Here is a 23594-nt window from a genome sequence, read left to right on the forward strand (position 1 = left end):
TACCTTTCTCCCTCCACTTGAGGGCTTCTGCTTTCTGGTTATCGAGAAATCGGCTCCCCTCAGTCCAGTTCCTTCACTTCCCTTTTGGTTCTCCAACTCCCCCGACTCCCCATCCCTTCCACCCCTTTCCCAGGTGCTGATTTGCATTTTCATTACCATGCTAATCCCACTCCACTCAGCATTCCTTAATGGCTCTGACTTCATGCCTGGCTAGAACCCCAGGAGGAGGGAAGCTACAATGGGGCCTTCAGGTTGGGTGGGGCCAGACTGAGGACCCATTCCAAATAAAAAAATCTGAAGGTGAGGGTTAGAGGTAGCCCAGGAAAAGAGAGGCCACGCCCCTCGCCCCTTACACGAAGCACTCTGGCCTGAAGCACTACCAGTTTAATCACTAGAGATCTGCTAATACGAGAGCTAGAGAGGACGTAGATGGGCCAACTGGGACCTTGGGGGAAGTATAGGATGGAGAGGCATGGGAATTGGTGAGTTTGAGGGGGAGGTTCCTGATTTAGGAAAAAAAAAAAAAAAAAAAAGGATGGGAGCCTTGGCGCTTCTGTCAGCTGGAGGCAGCCCAGGAATCCTCATTTCTTTCTTTCTGTTTTTTTGGTGAGACGGAGTTTCATTCTTGTTGCCCAGGCTGAAGTACAATGGTGCAGTCCCGGCTCACTGCAACCTCTGCCTCCCAGTTTCAAGCTGTTCTCCTGCCTCAGCCTCCTGAGTAGCTGGGATTACAGGCATGCACCACCACGCCCAACTAATTTCTTTGTATTTTTAGTAGAGACAGGGTTTCACCACGTTGGCCAGGCTGGTCTCAAACTCCTGACCTCAGGTGATCTGCCTGCCTTGGCCTCCCAAAGTGCTGGGATTACAGATGTGAGCCACCATGCCCAGACTGGAATCTTCATTTCTAGTCCTTTGGAGTCTCATTTTGCCTGTATTGTGTCCAAGGGACAGTCTAGCTGGGTGGAGGAGTCTAGACCACAACTTTGGGGTTTACTCAGTGCCTCATCAGTCCATTTCTAGTTTCACTATCTTGGAGCTGTGTGACCCTCAGTAGCTCACTTAACATCTCTCTTTCTTGGATGCCCCATCCGTAAAATAAGGTTGCTGTGAGATTAAATGAGATGATTAACATAAAGCATTTAACATAGTGCCAGGACCATGGTATATGTACCTACATAACTATTAGTAATATTATTACTATTACTTATTATTTGTTACCTCTTTTGGGAGGAAGAGGAGGCAACCGACTAGCTGTTATCTTTCAACTGACCAGAGAAGCTCCCATCTGTTCCACATGCTGTGACCAGAGATGGATCTGGAAGGCATTGGAGAGAAGCATGGTGCCTGCATGCCAGGGGAAATCAATTATGCCCTATCTCTGGCAAGACTTAGGGAATTTACCTCGTCAGGGTATGGAAAATCTGAGGGTCTTTCCTAGAATTCTGCCATTCAAAAGACACTGACTGTGGCAGGCATTGTTTTCTGTGCTAAAGATAGAGGAAAAACTAAAGCCCCCATTCTGGCTGCTGGATGGAGAGAAAATACACTGTAGTGGGCAGTAGTGGAAGTGGGAGGCCAGTGTGGCATCTGTTGTGTTAGTCCAGGAAAGAGATGATAATGGCCTGCCTTCTGTGCTGCCCGGATTTCAGCGGGCCCCAGGATGGTGTTAGTGAAGGAGATAAATGGAGGGATTGACATGTTTTAGAGGTTGCTGTTGAAGTGGATATGTCCAGCAGGTGAGGGCAAGATAAAACTTTGGGTTTTTAGTCTAAGCCACTGGATAAATGTTGGTACCAACTTTTGAGATAGGAAAGATGGGGAGGAGCAGGTTCAGGGGACAAATAAAGAGTTCTAGGCTGGGCGCGGTGGCTCACGCCTATAATCCTAGCACTTTGGGAGACCGAGGTGGGCGGATCACTTGAGGTCGGGAGTTAGAGACCAGCCTGACCAACATGGAGAAACCCCGTCTCTACTAAAAATACAAAATTAGTCAGGTGTGGTGGCACAAGCCTGTAATCCCAGCTGCTCAGGAGGCTGAGGCAGGAGAATCACTTGAACCCAGGAGGTGGAGGTTGCGGTGAGCCGAGATCACGCCATTGCACTCCATCCTGGGCAACAAGAGCAAAACTCCATCTCAAAAAAAAATTAATTAATAAAATAAAATAAAATAAATAAAATGAAGAGTTCTGATGTGGACATATTAAGTTGTGAAGCATGTTAGACACTAAGTGAAATTTCAGGTTAGCAAAGTGGTGTCTGAGTCTGGTGTTCAGGGAAGAGGATGGGGCAGGAGTATCCAGAGATCCAGCTGCCCAGCTGGGGTCCCTGCAGCCTCACGGCACTGCTCTCTCCTTGTCTCCCTACAGGGTACTGGCTGTCATGCTGACATGAGCCCCCAGCACTCCTCCGTCTACCATGGCCACCCTTAACTCAGCCTCTACCACTGGTACCACCCCCTCCCCTGGGCACAATGCCCCGTCCCTGCCTTCGGACACCTCCTCCTCCAGCACCCCCTCTGATCCTGTCACCAAAGATCCCCCTGCTGCCTCCTCCACCTCTGAGAACATGAAGTCCTCAGAGCCAGGGGGACAGCTCCTGGAGTCAGGCTGTGGCCTCGTCCCACCAAAGGAGATTGGGGAGCCCCAGGAAGGGCCTGACTGTGGTCACTTCCCACCAAATGACCCAGGGGTGGAAAAGGACAAGCAGCAGGAGGAGGAAGAAGAAGGGCTCCCTCCCATGGACCTAAGCAACCACTTATTCTTCACAGCTGGAGGTGAGGCCTACCTAGTGGCCAAGCTGTCCCTGCCAGGTGGCAGTGAACTCCTGTTACCAAAGGGCTTCCCCTGGGGTGAGGCGGGCATCAAAGAAGAGCCCAGTCTGCCCTTCCTTGCCTACCCACCCCCCTCACACCTCACTGCCCTTCACATCCAACATGGCTTTGACCCAATCCAAGGCTTTAGCTCTTCTGACCAAATTCTGTCCCATGATACCTCAGCACCATCTCCGGCTGCCTGTGAGGAAAGGCATGGAGCTTTCTGGAGCTACCAGCTGGCTCCAAATCCACCCGGAGATCCCAAAGATGGCCCCATGGGGAACAGCAGGGGCAACCACGTGGCAGTCTTCTGGCTCTGCCTTCTGTGCCGCCTGGGTTTCAGCAAGCCCCAGGCCTTTATGGATCACACACAGTCTCATGGGGTGAAGCTAACCCCTGCCCAATATCAGGGCCTGTCAGGTAGCCCAGCTGTGCTCCAGGAGGGAGATGAAGGCTGCAAGGCCCTCATAAGCTTTCTGGAGCCAAAACTCCCTGCTCGCCCCTCTTCTGACATACCCCTTGACAATAGCAGCACAGTGAACATGGAGGCGAATGTGGCCCAGACAGAGGATGGCCCCCCTGAGGCAGAAGTCCAGGCCCTTATCCTCCTGGATGAAGAAGTTATGGCCCTCAGCCCACCCTTTCCACCCACAGCCACCTGGGACCCCAGCCCAACCCAAGCCAAAGAATTGCCAGTAGCAGCAGGCGAGGCAGGGCCAGATTGGTTCCCTGAGGGGCAAGAAGAGGATGGAGGGCTCTGCCCCCCACTCAACCAAAGCTCACCCACCTCCAAGGAGGGGGGCACTCTCCCTGCCCCAGTGGGCTCCCCCGAAGACCCCAGTGACCCACCCCAGCCCTATCGCCTAGCTGATGACTACACCCCAGCCCCTGCAGCCTTCCAGGGCCTCAGCCTGTCCAGCCACATGTCCCTGCTCCACTCACGCAACTCCTGCAAGACACTCAAGTGTCCCAAGTGCAACTGGCACTACAAGTACCAGCAGACCCTGGATGTGCACATGCGAGAGAAGCACCCTGAGAGCAACAGTCACTGCAGCTACTGCAGTGCTGGGGGCGCCCACCCCCGCCTTGCTCGTGGAGAGAGCTACAACTGTGGCTACAAACCCTACCGCTGTGACGTCTGCAACTACTCTACAACCACCAAAGGCAACCTCAGCATCCATATGCAGTCTGACAAGCACCTGGCCAACCTGCAGGGCTTCCAGGCGGGCCCTGGTGGGCAAGGAAGTCCACCAGAGGCATCACTCCCACCCTCTGCGGGAGACAAAGAGCCTAAGACCAAATCATCCTGGCAGTGCAAGGTGTGCAGCTACGAGACAAACATCTCCCGCAACCTGCGCATCCATATGACCTCTGAGAAGCACATGCAGAATGTCCTAATGCTGCACCAGGGGCTGCCGCTGGGCCTGCCACCTGGATTGATGGGGCCAGGCCCTCCTCCCCCACCAGGGGCTACCCCCACTAGCCCCCCTGAACTCTTCCAGTACTTTGGGCCCCAGGCCCTAGGGCAGCCTCAGACTCCCTTGGCTGGCTCGGGGCTGAGGCCAGACAAGCCCCGGGAAGCCCAGCTACTTCTCAATGGTTTCCACCACCTAGGAGCACCTGCCCGCAAGTTCCCCACATCCGGTAAGCTTCTGTGCTTCTTCCCTCTTCTCTCCTCCCCAGGGCCAAACTCTATTCCGTGCTTTCTCCCAAGGACCAACTCCCCACTTAGGTAACCATAAGTCCCTCTGAGCACTATCCTACTCATTAACCCACCTCCCCACATAGTGAACCAACCGTGCCCCATTTCTTTCTTGGGCCACTAATCTGTCTCTGTCCTCTAGCCCCTGGAAGCCTATCCCCTGATGCCCACCTGCCTCCAAGTCAGCTCCTGGGTTCCTCATCTGACAGCCTGCCCACCTCACCACCCCCAGACGACAGCCTGTCCCTGAAGGTATTCCGCTGCCTAGTGTGCCAGGCCTTCAGCACAGACAACCTGGAGCTGCTGCTCTACCACTGCAGCATAGGCCGGAGCCTCCCGGAAGCTGAATGGAAGGAGGTGGCTGGTGACACCCACCGCTGCAAGCTTTGCTGCTATGGCACCCAGCTCAAGGCCAACTTCCAACTCCACCTCAAGACTGACAAACATGCTCAGAAGTACCAGCTGGCAGCCCACCTGCGGGAGGGGGGTGGAGCCATGGGCACCCCTTCCCCAGTGTCCCTGGGAGATGGGGCTCCTTATGGGTCTGTCTCCCCACTACACCTGCGCTGCAACATCTGTGACTTTGAGTCCAACAGCAAGGAGAAGATGCAGCTGCATGCCAGGGGTGCAGCCCACGAAGAAAACAGCCAAATCTATAAGGTGAGGCTGGGTCAGGAAGGGCCATCGGAAGAGGAGAAGGGAATGGGGACAGAGGGAGGAGATGCAGAATAAGAAAGTGATAGAAAAACCCTGGGTGACAAATGGAGAAAAAGGAAAGTATGCACCAGGTAACGACATATGTACCAGGGTAACAAAGTGACAGACATGGAGAAAGAGACCAAAGGATAGTAAACTCTGACAAGTGAAATAGACTTTATTCAGCTCTTCTGGTGTTTGGCCCTGGAGGGGAGGGGTGGTATCAGCTCAGTTTGTCATGTCACCAGAGGTTCAAGAGGATGGAACCAGACTCCATTTGCATGCTGGGAGGGAGTCCAGGAGTGGTAGGAGAAAGAGAAAGGGTTGGGGAGAGCAAGCAATAATACTTAGGTGGCCATAGGAGGGAAAGGGGGGGTTTCAGGAGGAGGAAGCGAGGGGTGGGGAGGGGGCTGCTGCTAGTCAGTCTCCCTTAGGGGAGGCAAAGAAATCCCCTGAGGCTAGGTGCGGTGGCTCACGCCTGTAGTCCCGGCACTTTGGGAGGCCGAGGCGGGAGGATCACTTGAAGTCAGGAGTTCGAGACCAGCCTGGCCAACATGGTGAAACCCCATCTCTACTAAAAATACAAAAATTAGCCGGGTGTGGTGCGCATGCCTGTAATCCCAGCTACTTGGGAGGCTGAGGCATGAAAATCACTGAACCCAGGAGGTAGAGGATGCAGTGAGTAGAAATCATGCCACTGCACTCCAGCCTGGGCAACAGGGCAAGACTCTCTCTAGAAAAAAAAAAAAAAAGTCCCCTGAGGTCTGGCATGTCCCTTCTGGGCCTGAGCCAGCCTCTTCCCATGGTTCTAGTTTCTGCTGGACATGGAGGGAGCAGAGGCAGGGGCAGAGCTGGGGCTATACCACTGCCTGTTGTGTGCGTGGGAGACACCCTCCCGCTTGGCTGTGCTGCAACACCTGCGCACACCTGCCCACCGCGATGCCCAGGCCCAGAGGCGTCTGCAGCTGCTACAGAATGGCCCAACCGCTGAGGAAGGACCCGCAGCTCTTCAGAGCATCCTGAGCTTCAGCCACGGGCAGCTCCGGACTCCCGGTGAGGAAGAAGGGACTGGAGAATAAGAGCTGGGCAGGGAGGGCAGCAGGATGTGGGGAGCACGGGGGCTGCGGAGTTAGAGATACAAGGAAGGCGAAGTGGGCCTGTAGGCCACCTATACTAAATGGGAAGAAGCTGTGAAGGGATAAGACAGAATGAGCGTGTCAGGCACCGTGGAGGCTACCTTGAGTGGAGGGGCAAAGAAGGGCAGGGGCTTTGCTGGGTGGATGACATAGAACAGGAAGAGGGTGAAGAGGAACCACCCAGTGATTCTGAGTAGTGACTAGTGTCCTAGTAATGCTGGAGGGTGGCAGGCTGGAGCTGGGTAGGAAGGAGAGAGAACCTGTTTGTGCTGGGCCAGGGCTTCTTGGAAGGAGATAGGAGCTGTGGGCATGATCCAAAGGCAGCAGGGATGGGAAGAGGCCCCTGACAAGCTTCCCAGCCTCTTCCTGTCTCCTAGGAGGTCTTTAGCCCTAAGGCTGGGCTTAGAGTCACCCTTAGGCAGCTGAGGTTGTACCAGCAGAGGCCGGGAACAGCCAGCCAGGCACCATTGATCCAGAGGGTACAGGAGAAGAGCCTGCAAGGGGCTGCCAGAGGTGGGCATGGGCGTCGGGCTTTGCAGAGCCAGTGGTGGGCAAGGGCGAGGGCATGGGCAGCAGGAGCCAGGAACCCGCAGCATTGACTGGTGCTAATTGAATTGCCAATATGCTGGCTGGAGTTAAGTGCCGGAGGGGCCCAGATCAATAGCTAACGATCCTGGCGCAGGGCTGAATGGAGTTAAGGAACTTTAACACTTTAATGAGGCTGCCACCGAAAATAAATTCCTACGCATCTGTCAATTCTTACTTGAGTGGTAATCTCCTCTTCCAGCTAGACCTGCCACTTCCTGCTCACTGCAGCAGCTGCTTCCATTCAGCCGAGGCTTCCTTCTTCAGTGCCCCTCCCACTACATTTCTGGGGCTTCCCACTTCCTGGGTCATTTAAGACAGGGAGCTGAGTTTGGTCTTGTTTCTGCTGTCTACTGCTGGACTTCTATAAAAGGACAGGAGCTGGACTCTAATAAAATGATCTCTTAGGCCCTACCAGTTCTAATACTGTAATTTTCCCTCTATCTTCTGTGTGGGTGTTTCTTTTTGTTGGCTTTTCATACTCTCCTACCTGCTGATTGATCCATCCATTTTCTCCTTCATTGACCGGCTGCTTGTCCTGCTTCCTCTGTCCTATGTTCTCCCTTCCCTGATGCCACACCTCTTTAAGCTGACTCTCCCCCCATCCTACACAGGGAAGGCTCCTGTCACCCCCTTAGCTGAGCCACCCACCCCTGAGAAAGATGCCCAGAACAAGACAGAACAATTGGGTGAGTTTTCCCTCCCTTCCCCCCAGTCCTCCTACATTCTGAGATGCTCATGGGACCTTGCAGTAATCCAGGAGCCCAGCAATGTCTGTGCTCAAGGAGCAAAACTGATTAAAGAAAGGGCTCATCAGGGGGAAGGGAGGCTGAGCCACGAGAGGCTAGGCACTTCCGCCCTCTTTGAGAACTCAGACCTGACCATCCTACTGACCCGGAGTCAGCCCTTGCCAAGCCTCACCTATCTACTGAGTTTCCTGCCCTTTCCCTAGTGCCCAGCTGCCTACCCTGGAAGCTCTCTGCTACAAATCATCTTGAGGGCTGTCAGGGTTCCTTAATCTCCTCTTCTTTCATCCTCAGCTTCAGAAGAGACAGAAAACAAGACTGGCCCTTCCAGAGACAGTGCCAACCAGACCACGGTCAGAACTGGGGTAACTGGGAAGAGCTGAAGTGGGGGCCTGGCTTTACTGAGATCTGCTCATATTCTAAAGGCAGACATAATTTTGTCATGCTTTGACTTATTTCACTCAGAATAGCACAGTTAAGAAATTCCACCCAGATCCAGTTCCACATGTTCAGCACTTTGGGGGGCAGAGCTGGCCCAGCAGGGTCAAGCACAGAGGGAGATGATAGGAGGGAGACAGCAGGAACTTGAGGGAAAGATGAATAAAGGAATTGTGCTGAGAGTAGGAAAGAGTGGGGGTACATGCTGGAAGGAGAGGAGGAGAAAGGCAAAAGCAAACAACCAGCTACTGCCCAGCTCTTTATCCCTCAGTTAGGAGCAGAAAGACAAGACACCGGTGTTCCTACCCTACAAAACGCCCTGAGCCTGGATGGAACTGTCCTGGCATCCCCTTACTAAGGGTAGAGGCACCAACCAAATGGTTCACGCTGACAGCATGTGCCACAAATCTCTAAATCCCCACGACTCAGACCTAGGCAGCACCCAGGAATGGCAGCTCTGTGTTCTGAGGGGATTCCCAGCCTCTGGTTTGAGATGCCATCCTGTGCCTCACAGCTCTCCAAACTGGACTACAATATGTAACATTTATTGTTATTGCAGTACGCAGTGTTACTGCATTACTGCAAGCTGAAGTAATGCCTTATGTCCTCAGCATCTTTTCTTCCTAACTCCTGCTCCCGCCAACAGACCTCTTCCAGATGTCTGCTCCAGGGGCTAGGTGCATTAAGATGAGCATCTGGATCCCCTTCCTTTACGGTCATCCCCTCCCTGACACACAGGCCTGTGCCACTGGTGCCAGCCTGGATGCAGGCTGGGTAAGTCTGGCAGTCAGGTGATGGTGGGGCCTCTGGCAGCCTCACCCCTCTGGAAGTGTGGCTGAGAATGTGCTGAGAGGGCTGGGCCAGAATTTTCCTGGGCCACTGGGGGAGCTGTGGTGTTTATTCACATTAGGAAAAAGAAGAAGGAAAAAGAAAGATGGAAAATAAGGTGGGAGCTGCTGAGCCTGAGGGAGGATGAGCTGGCTTCTGAGCAGACAGGTAGGGCCCCTTTTCAGGTGACGGTTCACAGAGGCAGAGTGGGCAGGGACAAGGGAGCCTCTGGGTCCAGAAAATGCCCAGAGGAAATGGAACCATTTCACAGAGAAGACACGACAGGATAGGATAGGTAAGAGAAGAAAACTAAATCCAAGGTGGGGGTAGTAGGTACAGAGCCATCTGTTAGCTGGAGAGTTGAGGCAGGCAGCAAAGACTGGGAAAGACACACCAAGAAAAGGCAGAGAGGCCAGGATGGTGGAAGAGGGCCAGACAAAGAAGGAGTGCAAGGTAGCGGCCTAAGCTAGGCCTTTGTCCCAATCCAAGGGAAAGTGGGGAGGAGCCAGCTCTCAGGACTGTGGCTGGAGGCTGGGTCTGCTGTAATGCCTTCCTATCTGGCTAGTTCCTCTTAAATTAGGAGTGAGAGGCCAAGCGTGGTGGCTCACACCTGTAATCCCAGCACTTTGGGAAGCCAAGATGAGTACATCACCTGGCATCAGGAGTTCAAGACCAACCTGGCCAATGTGGCAAAACCCTGCCTCTACTAAAAAATACAAAAATTAGCTGGGCGTGGTTGCACATGCCTGTAATCCCAGCTGCTTGGGAGGCTGAGGGCAGGAGAATCGCTTGAACCTGGAAGGCGGAGGTTGCAGTGAGCCGAGATCACGTCACTGCACTCCGGCCTGGGTGACAGAGCCAGACTCCATCTAAAAAAAAAAAAAAAAAAAAGGAGTGGGGGCAGGCCAGTGCTGCATCCAAAGGACTATGTGATGGTGGGTCCCATCCTTCCCTGACACTTCGTCCACTGCCCATATGTACCCTCCAGGTATACTGCTGTCCATACTGCAGCTTCCTGAGCCCACAGTCCAGCCAGGTGAGGGCTCATACACTCTCCCAGCATGCAGTGCAGCCCAAGTACAGATGCCCACTGTGCCAGGAACAGCTGGTGGGCCGGCCTGCCCTGCACTTCCACCTTAGCCACCTTCACAACGTGGTGCCCGAGTGCGTTGAGAAGCTGCTGCTTGTAGTGAGTACAGGCTGGGTGAGGACGGTACAACAAGACCTTATTAGGGCTGTGCAGGAGGGGAGGAAGAGGCAGGGGTATTCAGGCAGGTGCATGTGTTGGGGGCAGGGGGGCATTCAGGCAAGTGCGTGTGCTGGCTGGGTGAGGACGGTCCGACAAGGCCTTGTTAGGGCCATCCAGGAGGGGAGGAAGAGGCAGGAGTATTCAGGCAAGTGCATGTGTTGGCAACAAAAGCAGCATTTCATGGATTTGAAGTTGGATTTTAGAGAGGGAGACTCAGAACTGAGCTTGTCTAGCTGCCTCTACTTAAGAGATGAGGCAGAGGCTTCTGTTTCACCTCCACTAAGTCCTGAGAAGAGTTGTTGAACAGCAGGTACCAGCCTGCCAGACCAGGTAGCCTCAAAGAATGATGACTTCTGGTTTGGGGAAAGAGGAAGCCAGATAGGAGAGGCAGCAGCTCAGGCTCTCTCATCTGTAGCAAAAGCAGCAATTAGGTGGGAGGTTTGTTCAGACAGGAGGCTGGATCTGTGGAAAGGGATCTCGGCACAAGTACAGGTGTAGGGCAGATGGGTCAGGAGTGGCATAGGGGCAGTGGGGGGTGGTGGTGAAGCCACTAGGCTTTTTCTCATTGCAGGCTACAACTGTAGAAATGACATTTACAACCAAAGTGCTGTCTGGACCCACATTAAGCCTTCTGGACAATGGCCAGGAACCCCCCACTCAGGGGCCAGAGCCTACACCGAGCAGAGACCAGGCAGCAGGTAAGGAATGGAACAGCAAGCCTCCCAAGGTACCAGGAAAGGGGACTCCATGGGCCAACAAGGTCTGAAGATGACTGAGGCCAAGGTCAACTGCCTTGGTATTGAGTGGGTGGGTTCTGGCTTAAACGAAGTTCCCTCCTCATTGTACTTTCTTCTCTCTCCCCTAGAAGGCCCTAACCTGACCCCAGAAGCCAGTCCAGATCCTCTTCCTGAGCCTCCCCTGGCCTCAGTTGAGGCCCCAGACAAACCCTCGGGAAGCCCTGGCCAACCCCCTTCTCCAGCCCCATCTCCAGTCCCTGAACCTGATGCCCAAGCTGAAGACGTAGCTCCTCCGCCCACCATGGCTGAGGAGGAAGACGGGACCACTGGAGAGCTCCGCTCTGCAGAGCCAGCTCCAGCTGACTCTCGCCACCCTCTGACCTATCGGAAAACCACCAACTTTGCCCTGGACAAGTTTCTCGACCCTGCCCGGCCCTATAAGTGCACTGTGTGTAAGGAGTCCTTCACCCAGAAGAATATTCTGTTGGTTCATTATAATTCTGTCTCCCACCTTCACAAGATGAAGAAGGCTGCCATTGACCCCTCTGCCCCTGCACGGGGAGAGGCCGGTGCCCCACCCACCACCACTGCTGCCACAGACAAGCCCTTTAAGTGCACAGTCTGCAGAGTCTCCTACAACCAGAGCTCCACCCTGGAGATCCACATGCGGTCAGTTCTGCATCAGACTCGCTCTCGGGGAACCAAGACTGATTCCAAGATTGAAGGGCCGGAACGCAGCCAAGAAGAGCCCAAGGAAGGCGAGACAGAGGGGGAGGTGGGCACTGAGAAGAAGGGCCCTGACACCAGTGGCTTCATATCTGGATTGCCTTTCCTGTCCCCTCCCCCACCTCCCTTGGACCTGCACCGATTCCCAGCCCCTCTCTTCACCCCACCAGTCCTGCCCCCCTTCCCTCTGGTGCCCGAATCACTGCTTAAGCTCCAGCAGCAGCAGCTGCTCCTGCCCTTCTACCTCCACGATCTCAAGGTGGGGCCCAAGCTGACACTAGCTGGGCCTGCACCTGTGCTGTCCCTGCCAGCTGCCACCCCTCCTCCTCCACCCCAACCTCCCAAGGCTGAGCTGGCTGAGCGGGAGTGGGAGCGGCCCCCCATGGCCAAAGAGGGTAATGAGGCAGGGCCTTCCTCACCCCCCGACCCATTGCCCAACGAGGCTGCCCGCACTGCAGCCAAAGCCCTTCTAGAAAACTTTGGCTTTGAGCTGGTGATCCAGTACAATGAAGGGAAGCAAGCTGTGCCCCCTCCCCCTACCCCACCCCCACCTGAGGCCCTCGGGGGTGGGGACAAGCTGGCCTGTGGGGCCTGTGGGAAACTCTTCTCCAATATGCTTATCCTCAAGACACACGAGGAACATGTCCACCGCCGCTTTCTGCCCTTTGAAGCCCTGAGCCGTTATGCTGCTCAGTTTCGAAAGAGCTATGACAGCCTATACCCGCCCCTTGCAGAGCCTCCCAAACCTCCTGATGGGTCTCTGGATTCACCTGCTCCCCACCTGGGCCCACCCTTCCTGGTCCCAGAGCCTGAGGCAGGGGGGACCCGTGCCCCCGAAGAGCGAAATCGAGCAGGGGGACACTGGCCCACAGAGGAGGAAGAAAGCTCCAGAGGGAATCTTCCTCCCCTGGTGCCTGCCGGCCGCCGGTTCTCCAGAACCAAGTTCACAGAGTTCCAGACCCAAGCCCTGCAGTCTTTCTTTGAGACTAGTGCCTACCCCAAAGATGGAGAGGTGGAGCGACTTGCAAGTCTGTTGGGTCTGGCTAGCCGTGTGGTGGTGGTGTGGTTCCAGAATGCCCGCCAGAAAGCACGCAAAAATGCCTGTGAGGGTGGGTCCATGCCAACCGGAGGAGGCACTGGCGGAGCCTCCGGCTGCAGGCGTTGCCACGCCACTTTCTCCTGTGTTTTTGAGTTGGTGCGCCACCTCAAGAAGTGCTATGATGACCAGACCCTTGAAGAGGAGGAGGAAGAGGCAGAGAGAGGGGAAGAGGAGGAAGAGGTGGAAGAAGAAGAAGTAGAGGAGGAACAGGGCCTTGAACCTCCAGCAGGGCCTGAGGGCCCATTACCAGAGCCTCCAGATGGGGAGGAGCTGAGCCAAGCAGAGGCAACAAAGGCAGGAGGCAAAGAGCCTGAAGAGAAGGCTACTCCATCACCTTCCCCAGCCCATACCTGTGACCAGTGTGCCATTTCTTTCTCCAGCCAGGACCTCCTGACCAGTCACCGCCGACTACATTTCCTGCCATCTCTGCAGCCCAGTGCTCCCCCGCAACTCCTAGATCTGCCCTTGCTGGTGTTTGGGGAGAGAAACCCCCTGGTGGCAGCCACCTCACCAATGCCAGGTCCACCTCTCAAACGGAAGCATGAGGACGGCAGCTTGTCTCCCACAGGCAGTGAAGCAGGGGGAGGAGGGGAGGGCGAGCCCCCCAGGGACAAGCGCCTGCGCACCACCATCTTGCCTGAGCAGCTAGAGATCCTGTACCGTTGGTACATGCAGGATTCCAACCCAACACGCAAGATGCTCGACTGCATCTCCGAGGAGGTGGGGCTCAAAAAGCGAGTGGTACAGGTCTGGTTCCAGAATACCAGGGCCCGGGAGAGGAAAGGCCAGTTTCGAAGCACCCCTGGGGGGGTGCCTAGTCCAGCAGTGAAACCGCCTGCCACAGCCACCCCTGCATCATTGCCCAAGTTCAACCTCTTATTAGGCAAGGTAGATGATGGCACTGGGAGGGAAGCCCCAAAGAGGGAAGCACCTGCTTTTCCCTACCCCACTGCCACGCTTGCTTCTGGGCCCCAGCCTTTCCTACCACCTGGGAAAGAGGCCACCACCCCAACACCAGAGCCACCTCTACCTCTCCTACCTCCCCCTCCACCCAGTGAGGAAGAGGGCCCAGAGGAACCACCTAAAGCTTCTCCAGAGAGTGAGGCTTGCAGTCTGTCTGCAGGAGATCTGAGTGATTCATCTGCTTCCAGCCTAGCTGAACCAGAATCCCCTGGGGCTGGAGGGACCAGTGGGGGACCTGGAGGTGGGACTGGGGTTCCAGATGGAATGGGGCAGCGGCGCTACAGGACCCAGATGAGCAGCCTGCAGCTGAAGATCATGAAAGCCTGCTATGAAGCTTACCGCACCCCCACCATGCAGGAGTGTGAGGTGCTGGGAGAGGAGATTGGGCTGCCCAAGAGAGTCATCCAGGTCTGGTTCCAGAATGCTCGTGCCAAGGAAAAGAAGGCCAAACTACAGGGGACAGCCGCTGGGAGCACTGGGGGCAGCAGTGAGGGCCCCTTAGCAGCCCAGCGCACTGACTGCCCCTATTGTGATGTCAAGTATGATTTCTATGTCTCCTGCCGAGGCCATCTCTTTTCCCGTCAGCACCTGGCCAAACTCAAGGAGGCGGTTCGAGCCCAGCTGAAGAGTGAAAGCAAGTGCTACGACTTGGCCCCAGCACCTGAGGCTCCCCCAGCTCTCAAGGCCCCACCTGCCACCACACCTGCCTCCATGCCCCTCGGGGCTGCCCCAACCTTGCCTCGCCTGGCGCCGGTCCTCTTATCTGGCCCAGCTCTGGCTCAGCCCCCGCTGGGCAACTTAGCTCCTTTCAATTCAGGTGAGTAGGGAGGCTGGGAGGAGCTGGACTTCAGAGAACATCCCCCTCTAATGACATGCCCTTCCTTTTCCTTCCTGATTCTTCCCATGCCCAATCTCCTGTGGCCTTCCTTTGCGTCAGGCTCTTGGGGGAAAGAAGGGAGGGAAGGGGCATGGAAATCCGGTGCTGGGAACGGGTGCGTGTGGCTGGAGGTGGCCTATGGCAGGAAGAATGATGGGACAGGAGATGGCTAATCCTTCATCCTTCCTTTCACCTTCCTAGGCCCGGCAGCCTCCTCAGGCCTCCTCGGCCTCGCCACTTCGGTCCTGCCTACCACCACAGTGGTCCAGACTGCTGGCCCAGGCCGCCCCTTACCTCAGAGACCCATGCCCGACCAAACCAACACCTCCACAGCAGGCACCACTGACCCTGTCCCAGGCCCTCCTACTGAGCCCTTGGGGGACAAGGTTTCCAGTGAGCGAAAGCCAGTTGCAGGCCCCACCAGCTCCTCCAATGATGCCCTCAAGAACCTCAAAGCATTGAAGACCACTGTCCCAGCCCTGTTGGGGGGCCAGTTCCTGCCCTTTCCATTGCCCCCTGCTGGGGGAACAGCACCGCCAGCTGTCTTTGGCCCCCAGCTACAGGGGGCCTACTTCCAACAGCTCTATGGCATGAAGAAGGGGCTATTTCCCATGAACCCCATGATACCTCAGACCCTCATTGGGCTGCTCCCCAATGCCCTCCTCCAGCCGCCACCCCAGCCCCCTGAGCCCACAGCCACAGCACCTCCAAAGCCTCCTGAACTGCCTGCTCCAGGGGAGGGGGAAGCTGGTGAGGTTGATGAGCTGCTGACAGGCAGCACTGGCATCTCCACCGTGGATGTAACCCATCGCTACCTGTGCCACCAGTGCAAGATGGCATTTGACGGGGAGGCCCCGGCTACTGCCCACCAGAGATCCTTCTGCTTCTTTGGGCGGGGCTCTGGGGGCTCCATGCCACCCCCATTGCGGGTGCCCATCTGCACCTACCACTGCCTGGCATGTGAGGTGCTGCTGAGTGGGCGTGAAGCCCTAGCCTCCCACCTGCGCTCCTCGGCCCACAGGCGCAAGGCAGCCCCACCTCAAGGGGGCCCACCCATCTCCATCACCAACGCCGCCACTGCTGCCTCGGCTGCTGTGGCTTTTGCCAAAGAGGAAGCAAGATTACCTCACACGGACTCCAACCCAAAAACTACGACTACCTCTACACTTCTAGCTTTATAAACAGATTAACCAAGATGGGGAGAGGGGAGGGCCTCAGGGCTCCCTCTTTTACCCCAAGGGGTGTTTGGTGGGAGCTCAAATCCCTCACCCCACCCCCTGGCCCCGCCCACCTCACAGGAACTGTTCAGTTCCCACCCTCAGTGGGCACCACACACCCCACTTCCAGCAGAGTCCTGCCTCCTCCCAATCCTCACAGACACACACATTGATCCTCATCCTCAGCTCCTTGCAGATGTAGCCCTTGCCCATCTTCACAGACACATACACCCATCTTGGCACCCTGATTATTCATACATGTCTGCCTACCACACACAAAATATATCCTTGGTTCTATCTTCCTTTTCCTCACTGAATTCCCAGCTCCCCATCCCCATAAATGCATACACATACATGCACACACACATGTTATCCCATGATGTTCCACTGAGAAAACACCAAAAAATTTTGAAAAAGAAGATAAAAAGAAGAAACGAAAAAGAAAGCCCAAGGCAAAGAAGGGGGAAGGAAAACAAACTTTGCCACTCTCTCTTCTCCTTCCTAACCCTTTTTCTAGAGCACCACACCGCTCACAAACTCTTTCCAAATGCTCAGTTGGCTCCCAAAGTTGGAGCCTGGCATGGGCAGGGAGCCCACAAAACTCTAACCAAACTGGAGGCTGGCATGGGAGAAGTGCTTCTGGTTCACTCTCCCTACCCTCTCCCTCCTAACCCTCTCTTTGCCTGACAGGGGAGTCCCTGTGGCCTGGACTCTAGGGGATGCCGCCACCAGAAACCCCTCTGCCAATCCCTACCTTGCACCCTGGGAACTGCAGTAACTTATTCTCAAAGGCTTTAAACACAGAGATCCTCTCAGCGGCCGTGGGCCTGCCCCTTGTCCTAGCCCTGCCACGTGAGGGTCCAGCCTCCAGGGACAGGCACTGCCCACCAACGGCAAATCCAAAGTTCTTTTAAAAAAAAACTGAAACACAACCAAAAAAACAAGAGCGAGAGAGAGTATGTGCACACGCGCACAAAAGAGAGAAATGGACACCAGAGGAATGAACTAAAGAAAAACATAAACTTGGAAAATACAGAAAAAAAAAAAAAAAGAAAGAAAACTCCCATCAAACAAGTGTTTTTTTTCCTATTTGTGTCACTCCCTGCTCCCTGTCCCACCCCCATCCCCCCAGTTTAAGGGTTTCTTTAAACCACCTCATCTTTGGAAGACCAAACAGCTTTAGCTCCTTGCTATGGGTCTGGTGGTCCTCGAAGGACTGATGTCAGTGCAACCTTCCCCGGCTATGCCCAGTCTCCGAGGTGGGAGCTGGCAATATAGGGAGAAGAGCCTGAACTCTGGGGAGAGACATGTCCCAGTTCCCTGAATTGGGTATTTATTAGGACAGGTAATAGCCCTTCATTTCCAGCTATGAGTTAGAAAAGTCAGTGTCACCAAAAGTATCTTGGCAGTCCCAGGAAGAAAGGGGTGAGTGGGGTATTTAATTTCTGAATCTGAGATCTGCTTCTCTTTCATCTCCTACCTTTTCCTTGCATTTACTTTTTTCACAAACTCCTAATCCTGTTGCCCTCCCTAGAGGCCCACCTTTGCTGGGTCCCTTGTTCCCTTCCCCCCAGTCTCCTTTTCTTCCCCCTTGTCCTCTGCCCTTGCTCCTGCTCCCTCCAGTCCAGCCCAGCCCAGCTTCTCCATTAAGCAGCAGCTGTTGGAGGCATTCCCAAGGGAGTCGGGACCCGTCCATGAGACTCATGGGGTTCTAGAGCTGATACGAATTGAGGGGATGGGGTGGGCAAGGAGATGACTGAAGCACAGGTCAATCTTTGATAGGGTGTTATCACCAAGGGAACCAATAGAACCTAGAAGAATGTTCCATACCCCTAGGCAAATGGTTTCTGTAGCCATCAGGTGATAATTCTGGCAACCCTAAAGCCCAGCTAAAGTAGTGTGGGGTAGAGAAGTCCATGTTTTCTTTTAGCAAAGAAAAGTCTGCAAAATTCCTTGTCCTCCAGGTAGTTTTTCCTACTACTCTTGTCCCTAAGACCACTTCTCTTTCAAGGTGTTCTCCTTCCATCCTCCCTCCCCTTCAGGCTGTTGCTCTATCATTATCCATTTCATATTCTCATACAAATTCACCCAGCCCTGGGATTTAGGTTTTCTGCTCTATCAGTCACATCACTCTGTGAACATGTTAATACTGAAGCAGTGTCTTACATGCAGACAGAATGGGAGGGGACAGAAAATTCAGCTCAGTCAGTAGCCCCCATATATTCCGTGAGTCTCACTTCCTGTCCCATTCACTTCTGAAATACTCCAACTTTAACAAATTAGGGGTGGGGTGGAGTTAGTTTTCTAACTAACAGCAAATTAGGTGGAGTTAGTTTTGTAATTCCACCCCAATTTCCGATACCAAAAATGCCAGTCACAAATCTAGGCAGCAGGAGAGAAACTGGCCACCGAGGTCTTGTGCTCACTGCCACTTTCTTTCCCCGCCTCTCTTGTACCCTCCCTCCCTGTCCTTTTCTCTCTCCTGTTGAAATTCTGTGTATAAAACTATTTTCTTAGCAGCATGTATCTGAGGAAAGAAGATTCTTCACTTGTGCTTTCTGGGAATGTGACTTGTGTATAAAAGTTAGAAACCAAAAACAATTTAGAACAAAAACAAGACAAAGGAAACGTTTTAAAGAAAGCATCGACAAACACCTGGCATGGAATGGTTAGAAGTGTGGTGTGCTGTATCTTAAGGATTTCAGCCAACTTCAGTTTGAACTATGAGTGTTTTCACCGAGAGTTGATGTAACCAGAAATCCCCCCTCCTCTTGTCACGCAACATGTTCTTTTACACCCAACACCCTGGCCTGGCAATACCATGTGCGGTCCCAACAGTAGATATGAGCTGACTCTAAGCAACTGTACTTACCTGGAACCCTGGAATTTGGGGGCAAAAGAGCCGGGCTGACTCTGCTGACTTAGGTCAATTAACATGCTTCCTGAGGGGGCACCATTCCATGTTCCCAGTGGCTGGAAGCATTCCTTCCCAGTCCCTTTCTCACACCAGAAGTCCTTAGCAGCAGCAGTCCTGCTCCAGAGAGCAATGCACAGTGGGTATTCTGGTGGACAGAAGGCTGAGTCAGCACAATCCTTTGCAGAATCCTAGAGGCTAATGCCAAGTCACCAGAATTAAATCATGGTACTTCTCCTGTGGAGTAACAGCCGTAACTCAAGCATTTGGCACAATAACACCTATTCTGCAGTACCTCCCCCACCCCTAACCCTAGGGCTTCTAACATACACTCGTCCTTCAAGAGGCACCCAAATTGAGCTCTGCCCTACTTAACAACCAGGGTCAGACCGAGAGGCGGTGGTGAAAGTGATCTTGGCTATTTTTGCTCTAAACCAGAGTCTGTGTGAGGATGGTGTAAGGTGTCCAATCCTCAGCTAGGAACAAAAAGATTGCTAGAAGAATATAAGAAAATCTGAAGCCTTAATGGCCAAACAAGACAGAGTTTGCAACAGGAACCACATAAAGAAATCTGTTTCTATCCCACCCTTCTAGCCCTGGAGTATACTTACAGAAGTAGGCTTAAGAACCAAGCAAGCCTTTTATTCCAGGCATAATAGCACCCATCTGCTTAATTCTTTGTATTTGTTTCTTAACCACTTTCAGGGCTTATAGACCAGATCACTGATTCTCCAAATCTCCACCACTGTGATCTGTTTTAAGACAGTCATTCATCCCTGGAAAGATACGTAAATCTGAAATATAGAGCTCCATATATATAACTACACCAGTGAAACAAACAAACACACCCTCAGAAACAGCAGCAGACCCCAGCAGAGGGGGCTGCAGGGAAACACACCAGTGCCAGCAAGGATGGGGCCCCATGGACATATGTATAAGTACAAGGGACATACCCCAAGACCCATGATCTATACTCCCATAAGCAGAAACACCCTCCAACACACGCTAATTTTTCTCACACAAAAGTAGGTAGAAAAAGCTTATAAACAGAGAAAGTGAGAGGAAAAAGTAACCGGTAAGAGGAAGAGTGACCAAATGTTGAATATTAACATATGGGGAGAGGATCTGCTAAGGAGTGTGTAACAACTCACCTGCCAAATCAACTAGCCCTGAAAATGGATGGGCATTGGGCCCATACCAAGCTGTTGCTGGCAGTCAAGAGGGGACAGGGGTATGGCAGCAGCGGGGGCACGCACATGGTTGAGGGGTCCACTCCCCTCCTCGCAGTCACAAAAAACAAACAAACACACACACACCTGATGGGGAGAGGACCGTAAATTATTCTGGACATCAGGGAAGAGATATGTAGGAGGCAAACTAGGAGGAAACTTTTGGGAAAACTCATATGATGTCACCATGAAAAACAGGGTAAACTTCTGCGAATGGCCAGGTATTGGGGGACAATTTCCCTCAGAAGCAACCAGTCAGAAACTTATAAGCCATGAAAGCGTCATTTCTAGAAGACTGAGTTGGGAAGAAATGCCTTTATACTGAGAAAGCTCTTGCTACAGCAAGTCTGTAGATCCAGCCTCAGGGTCTACAGGATTATAGCTCAGATACATTATAAAAAGATCAGATGAAGGCAAATTTGAGAGACATTTGCAGAAGATCTAGACCATGGCCCATCAAGTTTGGGGAAAGATGGGAAGTAATCATGAAGGTAATTCCTCTTGAGAGAAACTATATGTTATGGGAAGAAGATAAAATTGCGTGATTCAATTGCGTGACCACCCAGTGACGCTCCTTCATATATGGGACCCAGACAGCCCTCACACAAAGCACAGACAAGGGGTAAATGTCATTATTCTCTGGCAGTAGTCTGAGTATGGTATTTCTTGCAATTCCACAGCCATGGAAAGAAGTCTGGCCAGAAGCTAATGGGGAAGCAGGTTGAGTATAGGTAGACCAGAACAAGCTGAACCTGTCCAAGAAGAGGGGGAAAGGTGATGCAGCACCCGGGGTTGACTCATAATCCCACCCAACTGCACACATATTCTTACACAAACAATGGCTAAGACACCACAACCAGTAATCAGCAGGGGCTCAGCACTGCCCCATATCTACAAGTCCTCCCTGATACCAAACCCTGCACTAAGTCTTCTCAGTTGGATGTGAAGAATGACCCATGCTGTGCTCATTTCTAGATGTCCCCACCAAGTGCTCAAACCACAGCATCCTCTGCCATTTGCTGAGTATCAGCAGTAGGCTGAGTTGTACTCTACGGACCCCTACTTCCATTACCCGGGACCCAGGCCTGCCTCCAGGACCCATCTTGTACCCAGCCACAAAATCTACACAATTTTGACTTGAGCACAGAGAATAATCTCTTGACAATGTTCCTAACCTAGTGATTCTCAATGATGAGGTTTCAGAAACCCACGGGCAGCCAGCCTTCAGAATCTGTGGGTGAAGAAAGAGTGAATTTTCAAAGTGTTCCCTAAAGGATTCTTCTGTGGTAACTACTGCCAATGAGGATCATTGTTCTAACAAGTTACATTCGCTGGATTCAACCTCACAATCTCTCCTTTTCCTCCCACTGCTCCCACCCAAAACGCATACACACACCCCACAACAAACATATCCCAAACATGTCAGCATAAAGACATGAGTAAGTCTGGGGAAGACAGATGCAAAAGGCAAGGGAAACCCTGATTGGATCGACCATCCTAAAGGTGACTGCCATCTCTCAGAACAGTGTTTTTCAACATTTCAAGTGTCCACTTGCAACATGAGTGCTTATGTAAAATGCATATTCCTGGACCACACCTAAGACCAACTGAATCAGAAACTCCTGAAATGATTCTATGCCCTCTGAAGTTTGAGAACCACTGACCTAGAGAGCTTAGCACCATATCTGTGACCTGCCCTCATCTCTTCAGCACCCAGGGACCAACCCTGCTACCCCAGGGGCTACCACACCAGGGCTTATCATAACCTCAGATTTGTCGACTTCATTACTCTGACATCACCCCGACTCCCACCCCCAACATACTGGAAACTGACCATGGTCTTCTGCTTACGTTGGCTGTTCTTGAACAGGAGAAAAGATATAAACATTGTCCACTCACCACTTTGGCTGAGTGCCTCCTTGCTTTCTCCTCTGCTGTGGAAAACACCTTGCTTCTTCTGAAGTAGCCATACACTTCCAGAGATGCTGAAATCAGAACTTCCCCAGCCCTGAGCAGCTCAGCCCAGCATGGACTTTACTCCTACCTCTGGGCAGGTCCTATCTCCCAGAGCCACCCAGCCTCCCCTGCACATCACCCACAGCCAAATCTTCCAGATCTTCTAAAGATCTGCCCAGTCACTGGGAAAGCCAAACCTACTAGAAATTCTTTCAGATGGGGGCCCAAGGTCTAGTTTTCTGAGGGCTAGTCTGTATCACCACAGATGCTGGGGATTCTCCTCCTAGGGGCCTTCCCCTCTACCAGGGATCATTGCTTATCCTCAATCTCCCTTCTTGGGGTGGATTTCAAAGATATGGAAATCTATCCAACTCTAACTGGGTGCCTTGCATAGTCTTTCTGGAAGGACAAGTCCGTTTGTCTTCCTAACACCTGTCTACCTCTCTAGGCCTAGAGCACCTTTCCATCTTTCTAGGACTATTATTGAATATGGATCTTTTAACAAGGGAGAAAGAACCAGTTCATCTCAACCACAGCTCAGCAAATCACAAGGCACAAGGCAGAATGAAATATGCATAAGTACAAACCACCCCATCACCCAAGAGCAAGGTCTGAGGGTCACTCCTTCCTACTTCCCTTCCAATCTCTTCTTGTGCCATCCTGGTAACAACACAGCTGGTGTCCCTCTCTCCACCTCCTTTTGTTCTCCTAGGGTTTTGTTGTTGTTGTTGTTGTTCTTGTTGTCCAAGGATATGTATGGTCCACTAACCTGGAGCCTTGGGTGTGTCTACAGCCTGTGCTCTAGCCTGTCCCTCTGTGCTTGTTTCCTTTCGCATGGTGCTCAAACACTCAATATGGTACCATCTAAATCCCTTTCGTGGGGGCAATAAGGGTAGGAAGGAGGTGGATATCTAGTTGGGAGGAAGGCAGAGCTGAGATTGACCAGGGAGTGCTGACTTAGCCCAGTTGTTAAGGGCATCGTCTCATGCCAGTTCCCTGCACAGAGCTCCACCCAATGCCTGGCACCACTATGTGCACAGCCCCCTCTCTCTGACTGCTGCCAAGTGGCATCATGAGCATGTTTGGTGGCTTTGGGTTTGCTGCAGTGCCAGGATCTGAGACACTGTTCACGTGCCAGTGCAGCACTGCCAAACGTGGCGGCATCCAGTTGGTTGGGTGCCAAGCAGTAGGACCCAGGTGGTGATGACAGATGAAAGTGGGGTGAGGCGAAGGGAGGGGGAGGAAAGGAAGGTACCGAAGAAGAAAATCAGACACCTCACTTGTTCAAGTGGAGAGTCCAAATGGGATCTGCAGAAAGGTACCCTTCCCATTCTAGAGCCCAGCTCAGCAAGCCAGCCCTTCCCTCCTTCCACCCCAGCAAAAGTGGCATATACAGACCAGACAACGGGATCTGGCCATCTTCAGCAGGGAACTGGCTGGGGGCCAGGCAGGACTGCCAGCGCTTTCCATCCTTCTTCCTTGGGGTCTTGGCAATGGTGTGCTTCCTCCTTTGTGTCTTCATGCCACTCTCCGTCTGTTGCTCCACTCCCCATGCCTAAGAGGGAAGGGAAAGGAGGACCTGGCAGAAAAAAATCTGGTCTCCCAAACACCCCACCTCCCGAAATGTTTCACCTCCTTCCTTCTCACTCCTGGCACAATAGCCCTCTCAACCAGATTGGCA

The 23594-nt window shown here is 53.1% G+C and overlaps 1 protein-coding gene and 1 long non-coding RNA gene across 3 annotated transcripts in view; one reads left to right on the plus strand and one right to left on the minus strand.

The window, feature by feature from the left end:
* Positions 1 to 16885, plus strand: part of ZFHX2 (zinc finger homeobox 2) — a 32499-nt gene extending 15614 nt beyond the window's left edge. The window contains exons 2-10 of one of the 2 annotated variants that reach the window (XM_019009630.4): positions 2370 to 4459; positions 4660 to 5177; positions 6026 to 6266; positions 7549 to 7623; positions 7975 to 8033; positions 9935 to 10135; positions 10767 to 10893; positions 11061 to 14537; positions 14799 to 16885. In XM_019009630.4, the coding sequence (XP_018865175.3) occupies positions 2419 to 4459; positions 4660 to 5177; positions 6026 to 6266; positions 7549 to 7623; positions 7975 to 8033; positions 9935 to 10135; positions 10767 to 10893; positions 11061 to 14537; positions 14799 to 15778 (7719 nt within the window). In that variant the 5' untranslated portion in view covers positions 2370 to 2418 and the 3' untranslated portion in view covers positions 15779 to 16885. Of the gene's footprint in view, positions 1 to 1105; positions 4460 to 4659; positions 5178 to 6025; positions 6267 to 7548; positions 7624 to 7974; positions 8034 to 9934; positions 10136 to 10766; positions 10894 to 11060; positions 14538 to 14798 lie in introns of those variants that run through there. The other variant, XM_063697764.1, reaches the window with a different exon arrangement.
* Positions 816 to 23305, minus strand: LOC129526815 (uncharacterized). The gene is made up of 4 exons (XR_008671576.2): positions 21857 to 23305; positions 19340 to 19504; positions 18687 to 18926; positions 816 to 1107 (listed from the first exon to the last, which is right to left on the minus strand). It is a non-coding gene; the product is annotated as an uncharacterized lncRNA (long non-coding RNA).
* Between the last annotated feature and the right edge of the window lie 289 nt (positions 23306 to 23594).

The sequence above is a fragment of the Gorilla gorilla genome, chromosome 15, assembly GCF_029281585.2.
Source record: "Gorilla gorilla gorilla isolate KB3781 chromosome 15, NHGRI_mGorGor1-v2.1_pri, whole genome shotgun sequence".
Lineage (NCBI taxonomy): Eukaryota > Metazoa > Chordata > Mammalia > Primates > Hominidae > Gorilla > Gorilla gorilla.